The sequence below is a fragment of the Tachypleus tridentatus genome, chromosome 13 (genome assembly GCF_004210375.1).
Source record: "Tachypleus tridentatus isolate NWPU-2018 chromosome 13, ASM421037v1, whole genome shotgun sequence".
In the NCBI taxonomy this organism is placed as follows: domain Eukaryota; kingdom Metazoa; phylum Arthropoda; class Merostomata; order Xiphosura; family Limulidae; genus Tachypleus; species Tachypleus tridentatus.
In genome coordinates, this window is record NC_134837.1 from 45,174,537 (window position 1) to 45,191,528 (window position 16,992).

Sequence of the window (16,992 nt, forward strand, 5' to 3'; positions counted from 1 at the left end):
AGGGGAGAATCTAAATGGAAACCGGTTAATACCAATGTTATAGAGAACGTAAATGTTTCCAAGTCATTTATACAAATATAGAAACATTCTCGAATATCTACACCTACATTGAATAGAATTTATTTTCATTTCTTAGTTGAACAACTGATACTTAGAATATTTCTATCAGCTGGTGTTAGCTGCTTTTTTCTAAGTGTCACATATGCTTACTTTCATAGAGTTTAAATTGTAAATCAAAACTTTTCAAGTATCTAATAAAAGTTTGTACATTTATTGTTATATTCGTTGTTGTAACTGTATTTGATGCGCAAAACGTTACAAATTCGTGAAAATAAATTGATTTTGGACTATGAAAATGTTGAAAATATTATATAAATAATTTATAACAAAATCAATATAACTACTTTAATATATAATAATGTAAATGTTAATATCTTATAATAAGAACTCATTGAAAAAATAATTAAACTTATAAAACGGATCATACATACTTGGAAATTAATTTCATTTTGTGGAGAAATGCTTTTCAGTAAACGTACGAATACTGGACATTCATACAACTTCCAACTCGCGCAACTTAAGCCCCATCTCTATTAACATCACAGTTGGCGGACTTTGTTTCTTTCAGCTTATTACAATTTGTTTATCTTTAATAAAAAAGTTTTAAAAGTCAGAAACTGGTTTATAAAGTTTTAGATATATCGATATAGAGGCAATGCACATTCGCCATAATAGGTATTGTCTTAATACATTTGTTTATTTTTTCATAATATGAATAAAATGAGGTTAAATGGACAAATACACTTACGTGACTCTGCTCAAAATATCACTAAATGTATCTTTAACATTATCAATTTATTTTTGAAATATTTCTATTTTTCTTTCCATATAGATTATGTTAATACATTTATTATAGTTTCTTTATCTTGAAATCAATATCTTACCATTAAGTTATTACTTATTTATTTATTATTTCATAGCCGAGTCAGGCGTGGTCTATCAGTTAGCATTCTTGGTTGTAAATCATAAGGTTCAAGGTTTGTGCGAGGACGCTGAAAACGATCTATACTTTCAGTTGTGAGCGTTTATAAAAGAGACAATAGAACATTTATTCAGTTCAAAATCTGACAAAAACCATTGTGGTGACTGGTATTACTGGCTTTCTTTTAGCCAGTAATTAAAAAAAAATATGAAATTCCTAATTCAAATCTCTGATTAGGCCGTTTGGCAAAATGGATAAAATATGAAATTATGTTGAAAATAACAATAACAATTTATTATTTAAGTAAATTATTACATGGCTTAATTTAAAATATAAATATTAGCTTTATTTAGTTAGAAATTGATTATTGCATTACTAAACTATTTTAATTTAAAACTCAATATAAAAAAGTTAAAAATTTATACTAGCATTCGATTAATATTGAAATTTTTGTGCCTAACAAAGGCTACACTTAATTTTCTACGAAATTTGTAAATGCTAAGGATTCTGATACCTCGAAGTAAATATGTGAAATATTTTTCAAACTTTATGTGAAAAGATTAACGCAAGAATCATTTTTTTTGATAACTTATAGAAATAATCGAATAATTAAATTTATGCTTTATTCACAAGTTTTTTGTTCGCCCTTTATGAGAGATCTCAAACGAATACGCATTATGTGTTTGATATAAACTGTTCAGCAATTTAAATATAAACCATTAACTTTTAAAATATTATAAACTTCAAAAATATAACAATATAAGATCTCAGCAAAGTGTATAATTTTTGATTACATTCATAAATATATAAATATATTACTTGCATAACAAAATACAAAATATCTGATTAAAATTATAAAAATATAAATAAATCTCTTACTTAACAAAATATAAGCTGTTAAGAATTTTAATGTATTTGAAAGTTATAATAAATGAAAAGATTACAAATTATTATATACATATCTAATAAAAGGTTCAGTAAAACACTTATTCTGTATTATATTTCTTTTCACAATTTCAAGTTTAAACGAACTTTTTTCTTTAAATTGTCACTTTTAGTCATTTAGTAACAAAATGACAAGTTGAAATACGAAAAAAAAACATTTCTTTTTAATTCCAAACCTCTTTAAATAATAATTTATACTAAATTATAGGAAATGCTTAATACTGTAATATTTCTTCCTGTTTTAAAGAAATATTTACTGTACAGGACAAAAAGTGAACATTAGTAGACAAATAGTTCACCAACTTTGAACTAAGTATGTAATTGAGTATCTTTATTATTTTAGTTTATTAAAAATATTAAATACATTAGAATTTAATTAGTGGACAAATGTTTCATCAAATTTTGAACTGTGTATATAACTGGTTATCTTTATCATTTTAGTTTATTAAAATTTTTAAATACATTATAATTTAATAATGGAATTCTACAAGATTTAGTTTTACTGTACTTTTTACATTTTATTATTTAAAAAATCGGTTTATATCTTTATTATTCTCATCTGGCAGTATACAGCTTGTTATGATTTTATTCTTTGATATGTAACTAAGCTTTTATATTTATAATTCTAGTAAGGGTTTACACAATTTGTTTTATTTGTTTGTAATTTAAAGCACTTTCAAAAGACAGTGATATATATATACTTACATTTTACTGTTTTGAAGCTGAAAATAAATAGACCTGAAGTGTAGTGAAAGTTTTAAAACTGGTTTTTAAAGTAATAGTACATTTAAATAATTGTAAAAGTTGAGAGGAAAATAAAACAAATCATAATATCCACAGAAATTTTAATTTCAATCGTCAAATTCAAACATAATATTGTTATTATGTAAATGATATATATATATATATCATATACATGTATATACACACACACACATAAAGATTTATTTTCTTTTATTGTGAACCATGAGTGTCTAAATCTTCATCAACTTCTGAATAAATATTATGTAGTTTAGATTTAATTATGTTATTCACGCGAAAATTAAGAAGAAAATTTATTTCAAATTTATTGTGAAGTCATTATGTATTGTATGCTTAACCTTCATAATGATCAGATATGTTCTCATATAGTTAGACATAATAAACATGCTGAATTGTACCTTTATATTCATAGTGCATGATTTGTTACATATTGAAAAAAACGATGCATGAGCAGGCATTAAAAACTATCTGTACCAGGTTTGTAGTGTAGTTACATTTTGATAATAATTAAGTGGCTAAAGGATAATCTCTTTTAGTAAATTCATTAAATTCCTTAACTTATGAGCAACTATGAATTACATAAAAATCATATTCAAAGATCTATTCAAGTCAAAACATTTAAGTAGATCTGTCACTTAGTAACGAAAAAGCCTCCCAAAAGTGAAATATCAAATAATTATAGACTCTTTTCTAGTATTTTGGTAGAAACAACAGTTGAGTAGACAAATCTCCACTCTGTTTACTAAGAACTGTCATTCACGTACCATTAATAATTTGTTGTGTATAATTTTCAAGAAAAATGCGTGTCTATATAGTTCTATAATCGTTTTTTTGTAGGGAAGAAACTTTTTATTAAAATTTATTTTCTTTGTGATTTTGATATAAACATTTTCAGGTTTCATAATATTACCAGCTTCCTACCGATTTGGGAACTTTATTAAACAAAAACGGAACGCTAATTAAAAAAAAAGTGTTTCCCATATAACAATTACTTGTATCTATCTATCCGTTATAAAGCTGGACTTTACGAGCTCTATGGTCAGTTAAATTTTCGTTCACAGCTAAATGTTTTGTGACATTTTGGTTTCTTGCAGCTGCAGACTTACACAGATAAGAAAACATCCAGCTAATCGACATGAAACACTCCCATAATAACACAGGCATACGAATTTAAGCTTCATAAAAGTTAACAACGTATTTTCCATAAATCTACATAAATTTCGAAAATTATATTAACTGTTTTTCCATCGTGTAAGGATTTGTTACAAATTGGGATCTTACTTAGATCAAACTACATTTACTATAATGAATAAATGTTAACAAAAATACAAACAAACTGAAGAAAAAGGAAGAACACTAATGTCAAACGAATATGAATACTCATTCATTTTGGTTTTCTTTTGTAAAGTCTAGTTCTCTTAGCCTCAAAACTAAGTGTTGTGGTCTTTTTTTTACGCATTAAGTCTTGAGCATCTCATTTGAATGAGCAGCAGCAATCAGTCATCATGTTGTTGTTCCACCTTCTTTGATACCTCCTCTCCATATTTCTGATGACTTGATGATTTCTTTCTCTTTGTTCTTCTCTAGCGACATAGAGATTTTCAGGAAAATATTCAGTATAAGAGTGTAAGAAATGAACTTTCAAGCTCATTACAACCAAATTCTTTGAATTTATGGAGCATGTTATTGACAATATTTTCATAATTTGGGTCCTTTTTGTTTCCAAGAAATTTGACAGTAGCTTTTTTAAAAGGCGATCCACGCTTCTTTTTCAACTTCTTTCATTGTCCTTTCGAACGGTTCTTCCGAAGTCAATTTCCTAATCTGAGGACCAACAAAAATTTACGACAAATATAAAAGAATATGTTTGGGTCATTTTCACATCATTGTGTTGCAATATCAACGAATAAATAATATTTTAAGGAAAACTATAATGTTAAGGTGCAAGCTCAAAAAATACTATTCAGAAATGATATGTTATGCAGCCTGTTAACCGTTTGTATGCCAGCAGTGTTTCTCATCAGTTCTAGAAAAATCGATAAGACTCTCATGTTAGAAGTGGCTTTGATAAATCTACAGTCAATGATTGGCAATACTTTAAGCACATCAAAATTTGACCCAAATTAATGAAAATTATTCGTTATATAAAATTACATATCACGTTTTGCGAAACATCTGTACGAAATGGCGAAATTAGATATTATTTTAGGATTGAGCCTGCTGGAATTACTGTAGAACATGTAAAACTTTCAAGATAATAAAATCATCGCTGACCTGTATAATTAGATGCATTTAAACGAGATATGCAGAGTTAAAACCATAAATATAGTATTTTCAAACAAAAGAAATACGACATATTTTGACTACCAACAGAACAAGGTAGAACTGGGTTTTTGTTGTGTTGATTTTGTTTGTTTTTGGAATTCGCGCAAAGCTACACGAGTGGTATTTGCGCAAGCCATCCCTAATTTAGCAGTGTAAGACTAGTGGAAGGCAACTAGTCATTACTACCCACCTCCAACTCTTGGGCTACTCCTTTACCAACAAATAGTGAGATTGATCGTAACATTATAATGCCTCGGTAGGCGAAAGGACGAAAATGTTTGGTGTAACGGTAACTCGAACGAGTGGAGTGCCTTAACCACCAGGCCATGAAGGGCCCGTTACTTTTATTTCTTATTAGAAATGATAGATAGATACACTTTTTTAAAGTGAAATAAAAGTTGAAACTGCTTCATCGTATCATTAACTACTGATCACAGAGCTTTGGAAAAATCATGCTTAAATTTAATCGTAGATTGTATAGCGTAAAGTAATACAAAAGGCCAAGTGTGTTTTTCCCACGGAAGGAAATCATATCATGGATTTTAATGTTGTAAGTCTTGAATCATATCACTCAGCTACTGCATCGACAGAAACATTTTTTGAAATCATTGAAAAATCAATCTGGTGAATTATGTGTTTTGAGAGAATCCCATTCCCCCACCTACCCGGATATCTTACTGGTAAGCTTATTCAGGGATTGTAGCATTAATATTTGGAATTCGATTCTAGCGGTGAGAAAAACATAAATAGCTAGCTTACTGTACATTTTTGTGTTTAAAATAAACAAAATTTCTCAAGGTATAAACGAATGAAAAAGAAAAAAACAACTTTTAAAGCATTAACAAAGGACTGTTAGAGAATTACTGAAACATAGAGTTTATTTAACAAAAAATAATAACATTTATATAGTGTATTATAGTTGATTTTAACTGACCTATGATTAAAGAATCTTCGTTTCTTTGCACGACAAATTTTTATACTTTGCTACAGCTAAGTGATAACTCATGTGGATTATTTTAAGTAGCCTTATCCAAGAAAACTGTTTTCTCTCTTTTTATGCAGTTAATGTGTTTAAAATCAATAATGGAGATGATAATAAAACAAGAAAAGTACCACGTCTCGCTTTATAACTGGCTTCATTAGATACCAAGTTGTGAAGTGACACTGGCTAACTCAAATGCTCCTGGCTGAAAAAAATAATTGAGTAAAGGAGATTGAAACATCCTAAAGTTAAGCCTTAAGAATAAGGCATAAGTTCTGTGCGTTGAAACTCATGCTTGATGTTTAAAGTCACGTCAGTTGATTTTACGGATTTTTGCTGGGCTACAACTATTTTCAAGTCATAATGCCAACAATTTTTTCATGTATTTAGCCTTTAACAAGAACTAGATTTTGAAAAGCCTTACTCAAAAATACAAAATAATGAATCAACGATAATCTCTTTCCAACAAAGTTGTGAATACTGATATCGACAGCTAGTTGTTAATTATTTGATTAAGTAAAGCAAACTTTAGTTACTATACGGCGACCAATAAATTGTACTTCAAGCTTGTGCTTACTGAATTAGGTAGTCTTAAAACTAATGTAAAAGTGTTCGGCAGACCGGTTACTAGTTAGTTCCAACAATGATCTTTTAAATGTTACATACATGTTTATTTCGTCAGGAGTTTAAAATGTTATTAATCAACAGTATTTATTGATTCAGTCTCTTTAGAGTAAAAATTTTATTTCCATAGTTTACATTACCACATATGATTACCCTTCTAACGTTTATTTTACAAAATGTAGTTCATTACAAAATATTCTTTAAATACTCAAATAATAGACGGCTTGAATGGAATTTATATTAATTTATTGTATAGGCTTTTAACCAATATTATTGTAAATATTTATTTCATTTCTCTAAGAAAATTTTCTCTACTTTTATACAAGTATATGGTAACTCATTCTGATTATCTTTTTTTAACTTTGTTAATTTATATATTTTGTTGTAAAAATAAACATATTCGTAAAAGACACAAGACGTTAAAAACAGAAGACGATATACATCACCCATGCTTATTTGGCTTTTTTCGAATATTTCTTTATGAAACTATTGAGTATGTAAAATAAAACAGTGGTTAATTTATGAATTAATGAGTTTTACTGTTCTCTCATTAAAATAATATTCAAGAACGAAATTACAGATACTACATTTCACTTGAACAGGTAAAATGAAGAATATTGGAGATAATCGTCTTAAAAATTAGAAAAAAAAAGCAACTTGTATAATAGGCATTCTTGTACTAACAAAAGAAATGCTTTTTATGACCTTTTTTAGAATCTCTACTCCCCTGCATAATTTGATTTGAGGAGAATTTACAGTATTGGATTACTTCCATGGGACCCTATATTATCAGAAAAAGGCAGTTCTTTGCTGTCATGGTATTTTTTCATGTGAAAAAAAGTATTGTCCAAATTGAATTTTATTTTTAAAAGGCATGTAACTTACTTGATGAAAATACGTATCAGCGATGTTAGAACACAAATATTAATGAAATACGTTCTTCTCATTTATCTGTTCTTTTAGAAAAATACAAATATGTAAGCGTTGGAATTTACGAAATTTTGTTATATGCCATGTTAATTTTACGAGAAAACTAGTCCTTGCCGTTGAGGGAAAGTTATAACTTTGTTACACAAGAACAATGCCAAAACAAGTCTTATACAAATAAGTTTCTTCTGAATTTCGTTTAAAACTATCATAGGGCTGTCTGCGCTAGCCGTTCCTAATTTAGCAGTGTAAGACAATAGACTAGGCAGCTAGTCATCACCATCCACCGCCAGTTCTTGGTCGGCTTTTTCACTAACAAATAGTGGGACTGACCGTCACCTTATAACATCCCCACAGCTGAAAGGGCGGGCATGTTTGAGGTTACGGGGAATAGAACCTGCGACACTTAAATTGTGAATCGAGCACCCTAACCACCTGGCCATTCGGGAACTACAAATAAATAGGTTAATTATATTGAGAGAATTCCTAAGCATTTCCACGAAGGAAAGGTAAAAAGTTTTACCTTTTAAACTAATATTTAAAAATTAAATAGAAGAAAGAAGCCCAATTAGAGATAATAGTTAAAATATGAAATGTATAACCAGGAAGACAAAATTTATTGTGAGTTAGAAATTTTAATATAAAATAGTTTTAAGTAATAAATAAAGTTCTTATAATACGTTCAAGTATACTCAATCGAATATAAAGTTATTTATTAGATACTAACGCTACTGATATTAACTTTAATACGTTTAAAGGTAAAGAAAATTATGATGTTTTATAAGTTTCAAAATGCAGGGTTGAAATTCGTTTCTACAAAAAAAATTCTTCTTTTTTCAACCGACACAAAGTTATATTTTATTGACAATGAGGCGTAAAAAAAGAACCAAATGCCATATATCGAAGAAATTACTTGTATAACACAATAAGTTTGTTTTATGAAAATACAAGGCTGAGTGTGGATTCAGTGGCTAGTTTGTCAGTTTGTGGATCTGCAGGTCTATCACTCGCGTCCAGTTATCACATACACAAATCGTGCTATGCACTTTATAAAGATGATGCTCAAATTCTACTCTTCGATCAAACTATAGAAGACCCATAGTTTACAATGTATTCTGTTAACGATACGTCTTCCTTCTATATGACATGTGGGAGTTAAGAAATAGATCTAAAATGCTATTGTTATGTATCTCTGATTCTAAGTACAAAACTGAAAAATTCAGAGATACGTAGGAAAAAAATAAAATATTTTCAGTTTATATGATTCTTGTTAGAAAAGTTAGGCGTGTTGATTTCTTTTTTACTCCGTTAAATTAAGCATTTTATTGTGGTAATAAACATATAACCACAACAGACAGAAAAAAGAAACGTTAAATATAGAAAACTATAAAAACTAGAATTGAAAACGTAAGCATAGTACGAAATACTTACATCACTCTAAAACACATAAAGATACATATATATATGAGTTCAAAAGCGACCAAAACTTTTTAATCATTTCCTTAATTAAACTGAGTGTTGTAACAGGCAAAGAGCATGTAAAGAATTCAATAATTTAAAAATTAAAATAACACTAAATGTAAGGTGCACATTGAAAGGCAACACAACTACATTGTATTAAAATGAGACAACAATCTGATAGTTCAAGATCTATATATTTGGTCAATATTTTGCCCAAACAAGCATTGCTAATTTTTATATATTCTTTTTAAATTATTTAATAAGTATATATCACGTCCAATAAATTGAAATATTTTTGTCATTCTGTTAAAATAACACTAGCACGGTTTGAGTTTATTTATAGCTACGTTTACAGATATTGAATGCGTTAATTTAGAACGATTTAGGAGCCTTGCTTTATCATTACAGTCAATGTCAATGCAACCAGTGATATTCATTATGACGACAGTGTATTTTACAATAGTCCTACAAAGCAGTTTCTATTACATAAGGTTTCTTCGTAAGGCCGTCATCCTCAAAGCACACTTCTCATACTTGAAGATACATATAACCCAACCAGTGTGCAAGGACGACAGTTTCCCGGCGCCTGTTTTAATAGTTCGACCGGACAGAAATACATAGCTGCTGCGATATGTCTTCATATTGAATAACGTGAATACTTGTTTTATCCTACAGCTCCTTGAGATATGCAAGGGTTGAACATGCATGTTGTGTAACTTACCTGTGTAAAAGTTGCTTGTGTCGCTCATCCGTTGGAGATGAGACATACTACTGTTCTGGATACGTGGACAGCTTTTTTCACTTATCTTTCTGTTTGTGTATTTTCAGTAGTTACAAAACAATGTATTTAGTTTCCCATAGTTAGGGTACAGCTTATTCCAAGTCTCTTTTCTTGATGGTCTTGGAGTCCTAAGTTGATCCATATTCCTTTGTTTTACAATACCGTCTAGTAGTGGTTATTTCTGTTTTAGAAATTCCAAAACTCGACATGGATACATCTTTATGATCTGAGTGTTTGAATACTTTGTGTTAAGAAGGGCAATTCTATTGTATACCCTTCGAAAATACGATAACATTTCGGATGCATCACACTACTATATACGCCAAACAATATAAAAAAAAGTAGATCAGGTACATTCCTTTTATAGGTTGCAATTATCACGTTACTTTCTGATTTATATATTTAAAATCGCTATAATACAACGCACTTAGTCCTGTAATTACAATTCAGGCAGTAAATGTTATATCACAAGAACTGGTTGAAATGGACTACCAGCTAAATGAAATGCTAGTTCAGGAAGATGTAAAATACTTACTTTTGTAACTGAAAGTTTTGAGGAATAAATTTGCTATTAAACAACTAATTCTGACTGACCGTTAAAAAGAAATCCTTTCAAAGTTTTTAATAATTACAAATAAAAGGTAATGTCTCTACTAAGAAAATTCATAATTTACAACCATCGATGACTGGATTGAAAATACAGTTAAACAGATTTATAGAATGGACCCTTAGCCAACCTGTTTCTTAATTAACAAATTATAATGTTACTATGCAAAGAACATTACTGACAATTCATATGGTAGTCGACAACTAGTCCGAAAAACTTATCGCAGATGCAAACAGGAAAGTACGAAGTGCTTAGAGCGGAAGCTGTTACAATGAATGACTAGTAGAATATAATGTGACTTGATAGTTAAGTCTTTCTATTTTCTGTGCTGATGAGAGAGCAAAAATACATACATACATATGTAGGAAAATGGTCACACAGTAGATGTTCGTTCTTTTTATTCTTATAAAGCTATAACTACTTGAGTAACAGTATACCTCCTAACGCTCTATTTCCACCCTGTTGGATAAATACTTCTACAAGACAATAAGAAATACTGAAATCTACATTATCAGCAAAACGATATACATGCTTGTACATTTGAAGCAGCTGTTATAAGTAATTTAAAATGTCATATTTTCTAGCTCGTTTCATATGATATTAAATTAATGCTAACTGTTTTATCGGATTTAGAATTTCATGTATCCACGACAGAGAATCGGGAAAACTTATGTTACTTCAATTATAAAATAAAATTTCAAATATCTGGCGCCATGAATCAATTCCATTTCCTGTTGTGCAGAAAAAGCATAACGATTTTCTGTGCACTGCCTACATAATATGTCATAACATCATAAAATGTCTTTCAAACGAAAAACTTATGGTTTCCATTGTGATAAATAAAATTTTGTATTTTCCTTAAATGTTATCTCGAGGAATTTAAAGACAGTGTAAGATAAGTTATCTCTAACCTTATTAGCACTGTTACAACTAAATCTTAAGCAAAATAATGAAAATAATACAATAAAGTTTATAAGTATTTAAAATTTCATTAATAAAAAATTGTGACCACTTCTTATTTTCAGTGGTTTAAACTTAACACTCACCTGACAACACCACTGGACACATAAGACAAATGCAGAGATACGGGAAGACTCCAAAACTTTTCATATTCACAGTCATTGGTCTTCAGTATTGACTACTTAATTCATCATTTTATAGTTAATACACTGCACGACACTGATGCTGTTAAAAAGGAAGGAAGTAGCGGCTATTCTCTACTGGCAAAAAAAATAATCATAAGACAGGTACTGATGGGGCTACCAGAAGTCGAGAAGTCTACGCCTCTTTCATCTAGTAGAGAGAAAATAATACCATTCAAATCCACAAAGGTATTCACACGCATCTAACTTTAGCGAAGAGACGATCGACTGGGCTTCTGTGTGCGTGAAAGGATGTTGCAGTGTGTCGATAAAAGCAGGAGGAGGCCTTCTACATGCTGCTATCTTTTGTTCTAGGAGCCGTACGGTGGCGTTTAGAAAAGAAAAGTGACGTCACAACGGAAGGGTGTCAAGTATTTGCCGTTGTCCAAATGAATCGGCCCTGGTGAAAAGAAAACACCAAGAAACAGCGTTTAGATCATATAACTAGCATATTTTGTTTATTTGAAAACAAAACTCTGATTCTGAGACTATAATAGCTAAGGCGATCGACGTTACCGAGAGATCTTAATATACAACTGACGTCATTTCTAAAAGAAACAAAAAACATAAGAGATTTCTCGCTTGTGTTAATTTGATATTTCAATACATGAAAGCTCGCTTGAAATGGTTTATGTGATAGATTGCAAAAAAATATAATTTCGTATACAGACTTTATCTTTCAACTATCATTTCTTTGTGGCTACGTATGTTTATTTTCAAATTTAACCAGTGTTTGGCAATTGTGTTTATATCAAATCATTCAGTTATTCGATAAAAAAATCTATAAATTTATATATGTTTGGATAGTAAATCGAGGGATGACAGTAAAATTCAGCCATGCATCTGCATAAATATTTTTTCATAAACAATACCACATATTCTTTATTACATAACACGCATAATCAAATCTTATCTTCAAGAAAAGAGACCCAATGGCCATGTACGTACTCGTCTAATTTTATACTTATCCAGCAGGGGGTGAAATCACATGTAAACAAGATACCATAAAATATTAATACAACTTCCAGGAACTTTGACATTAAAATTTAGAGGTATATTTTATAATCTAGCTGCACACAATTTTAAGCTTGTTTACATGCATTATGTACAACATTTATAGATTATATTTCTTTGGGGAAGAAAGTATTACAAATAAATGTTATTTTTTTGTACAGTAAAAATAAAATGAGATTTCACGTAATTTCAAATCGACTGTACATAGAAGTTTTGAAATTAAAACCGCAAATCTACAGATAGTTTTATTAAATTGACTCGAATTATTTATCAAATCCCCGAAAGCAACTGCCATTCTCCTTAAGCTGTGAAATAAAAATAAATTCATTTGAATTTCATCAAACTCATTCATGGGACCTGTTATCAGAAATTTATATGAACGGATTATTGTTTGTATAACGTTTAAAACTTTTGAAACTGAAGAACACTGCTTTAAAAAATTTGTCACACGGCGTCTATCTTTATACATATGTCTAACAATATAGAAAGCCATTGCATTAAATCAATACATCTTTCATCGTGGAGACAATTACTTTATTGCATGTGCTATTTAATTTCTTTTAATTCAACAGCTCCTCCCTTTTCTGCACGAAACTTCTATTAAGCAGTCTAAACTTCGAGAGTTTTGACTAAATGTTCAAATTATATTCGAAAAATCAACAACAGAATTCATACTGTTCGTTTTTACTTAACTTTGCATCAAAGACCGTGAACAGTATTCATCATCACAATATAGGAAACGATAGTATTTGTAGAACACATATATAATAAAAACATAGAAACACAATTTTATCTTCGAGAAATATTTAAGTAACATAATTTTATTCTATTTGACTGAATTGTCTCATAATTATTTAATCTCTATTATCATGACTAATCTTAATGATGATGCACAATATGAAAATATACTTTTTTTGCCGTTAACATCGTGTTTTTCCATCTCTCTGCGAAATTATCTGTAACATTTTGGCAAATGATATATATATGTATATTTCATCTTTTTAAAATACCTTAGATGTTTTGTTTTTAATTTTATTTCAAATCTTAACGTTATCTTACTGTTTTCTGCATCTTGGTATGTCTAGACATATGTGAAATAACCACAACGATAAAAGATGACTGCATCGATTTGAAATTCTCTATAAATGAAAAAAATTGCTCAAAATAGTATACAAATATACATAAGTTAACTTCATATGTCTCACATTTGAGATCAATATCCTGTCTTTAACGTAAGCTTTTCAAAAGTCTCATTTCGATTGTTATTTGCAAGTGTAACTTAGCTGATAAAAAGATTTGGTGTGGTATGCGACTGAAAAAGCATGACTAGGTTTAGGGTGAATAGAGAGAGTAGTATCATTCTAAAAAGTATTCATTTCTATAGAAACTTTAATTGTACTACAATAAAATCCAGTTTTACTTGGTTGAAATTTAATTTCAAACGTTAGACATTTTATTACAGAAATCCAGAAGTCTACTTTGCAGAAATTTTCGAGATAAACGAACAGTTACACACATTTATACTCGATGATAACATACTGTTTACTGAGTCATGATATCTATTCGTAATTTTTCATATTACAATATAAAGTACTCAAAGAAACTATAAGTTATCATACGAATAGAAGTGGTAAAGTGAATAATATTGTAGAATGATATTAAATCAATAAAATTTTGAATCAAGAGTGAAGAAAAAACATCATTTTTTTCTGTCAACAATAGTTTACTATGATGTATTGTTAACAGTCAACAATATTTTTTGCATGTAAAATTGATATACTTATATGTGAAAAGAAAAAAATCGATATACATTTTTATTTTGTACGGTATTCAACATAAAGTTTCATAAACAGCACAAATTAATATCTGTTTATTCATTGTTACTTTTTATGTCTGATGAATCGAAAAGTTGCTTGTAATAATTTTATTTTTGTTCTCAATTGCAACTGTTCCAATTAACAACTATGGAACAAAAAATATCGTAGTATTTTAAATTTCAATATTAATTAATATATATGTATGTGCGTGCATGTATGCAATGGCTATAATCTTATAATATATATATATATTTACTTTTAAACGTCGTATAACTGATAAATAACAACACTAACACTCAAGTAATGGCGCTATAAAAATCACACGCAATTAAGTATATATATATGTTCGTTCAGTAACTTTAGTACAATTACCAAAACCAATATTATGTAAGAAAAAAATTAGAAAGTTGCAGGAAACTAATATCATTTATTGTTTTCACAGCAATAATTGACTCTTTAACTGAATGTATATTACCAATTTCACGATTAAGGTTCTTCTATTACGTTTAGTGATTATTTGAATGCTTTAACCAACAAAATCATGTCCAGTTCACAATTCAAGTTAAGAAAGGAACCTATGGCCTCACAGTATCCATTTTTCTTCCAGAAACGTTTTAGTTATTAGCATATTATATTTGAATCTGTTTTAAAACTTTTCTTTATTTTACAATGGATTTGATTGTTTGAGTCTGATATATATATATACAAGTTAAATCTTCCTGACTATGTAGCATGTTGATGTCTTGAGAATATTTTTAAAAGAATAAATTACGCATATGTTATTTAAAAAAAAAAACTAGGTAAAAAGGTAGCAAAAAGATGAAAATTGTTTGTAGATACTCTGGTGGAAAGTTGATAATGAATCTGTGCAGCAGTAAATGGAAGTTCATCAATATTGCCAGTTAATGCATTCATACAGAAGACATACAGGCATGATGAGCATACGCTACATCACGAGGCAAGTCATCCATTTTAACAATAAATTTTAAATAATTTATACATTTATTATAAGGTAAAATATTAGTCCTGCTTGTATAAAAATGAGAAAACCTACTGTATAAGAAATACTCTACATTAAGTTTCTTGTGGGTCCACAGTACAGGACGTGAAGACAAGTTTTATATTTTTTAAGTGATTTAATATTGAAATCTAAAAATTAGAAGGTGTAGTTGTAACTTAAACTCTGCATAAAAGAAATAATATAATCAAAGCAAGTTTATAAATGTCGTGTAGGTTATGTGTATGTGTTATAAATCAATAGGAAATTTATTCTGATTGTTTTAAGATGCATAACTGAATGAATCCAAGACCTGCTTGCAGAATATATATATATATAGCGAGAAAACCAAATGACGGTTACAATGATTAACTTATGCGATTTATCGAGAGCTATATATTTATTTCATTAATTACATACAAAGGAAATGACTAGGCCTACCGAGTCGGTTAACAACCGCCATTAATAAAATGAGAGATAATTTCCGCTGTGAATCTACATTCCCGTGACTCACGACGCATTACAGAGGAAAGCCTAATTCCAACGTCCTATAGACACTGAAAGAACGAGGCTACAGTTAACCAATACCAGCAGGACTTGTACTGTACTTTCATCTAAGGAAGTTCTAACGTATGTCACAGTTTAGAATAGATTATATCAAATTGGATTAAGCTTTATACAGTTGTGACGAAGTAAGCTTACGGAGACCGTAAATTACCAGCCCTAGCCTGGGCGTAATAAAATGGGCTTGACAAGATAAAGTTGTGTTTCACAGCCCCAGCTTAAGGATACAATAAATTTCCAGACTGGATCTTTTCTCAACTGGTCACTATGATTTCATTGTTTTAAGCCATCCGTTTGCCGATTCTTGTAAAGTGTCAAAATATAGAAGATACATTACGGTTGCGTGCCTTTATACTAATGATATGAATTTTATCCACACATCCGTTCGACTTTGTCTTTGATTTTTATTGTTTTAACATATATTATTAACTAATAAATAAGTCCTTATAAATTTGTGTATGCGTGGTTGTGTTTTCTTATAGCAAAGTCACATCGGGCTATCTGCTGAGCCCACCGAGAGGAATCGAAACCCTGATTTTAGCGTTGTAAATCCGTAGACTTACTGCTATACCAGCAGTGCGACAATATATTTGAGACATACTTTTTAACAATTCTCCAATTTTTATGCATGTTTTTGTCAAAAGTTTCTCCATTCAAATTTATTCAACACTTAAACCAGATATGTGTTATCTCTTGAGTAAAAATTCATCCGTAATATTAGAACATCATTTTTATATATGTTTATGTTTGTATATTTGTGCGCGCGCATAGGTATATCTTACAGCTCTGATCGTATACGACGAAAAGATTAAAATTATCCGGCTTAATCACTCATTACCAACCATCTATTTAAAGCTCAAATCTGAGCATCAAAAATCACTCATTAATAAATTCTAATAGAAAATCTCGCTGCATAAGTAACAAACTATCCCCTGTCTCCTTCCAATGTTTCCATTTTTGACATTCCTGGTCTTCTAAGATAAAAGGTTGAATCCTGGGTTAAATAATAAAACATTTCGATGGTGTAATGACTTGTAAAAAGGTATTTGACACGGTATAGCA

The 16,992-nt window shown here is 29.5% G+C and overlaps 1 protein-coding gene across 1 annotated transcript in view; it reads right to left on the reverse strand.

The window, feature by feature from the left end:
• LOC143236934 (protein turtle homolog A-like) overlaps window positions 1-16,992 on the reverse strand; it is a 123,132-nt gene that overhangs the window by 94,692 nt on the left and 11,448 nt on the right. The window contains exon 2 of the mRNA XM_076475634.1: window positions 11,443-11,938. Within this exon, the coding sequence (XP_076331749.1) occupies window positions 11,443-11,518 (76 nt within the window). The 5' untranslated portion in view covers window positions 11,519-11,938. The remainder of the gene's footprint in view (window positions 1-11,442; window positions 11,939-16,992) is intronic.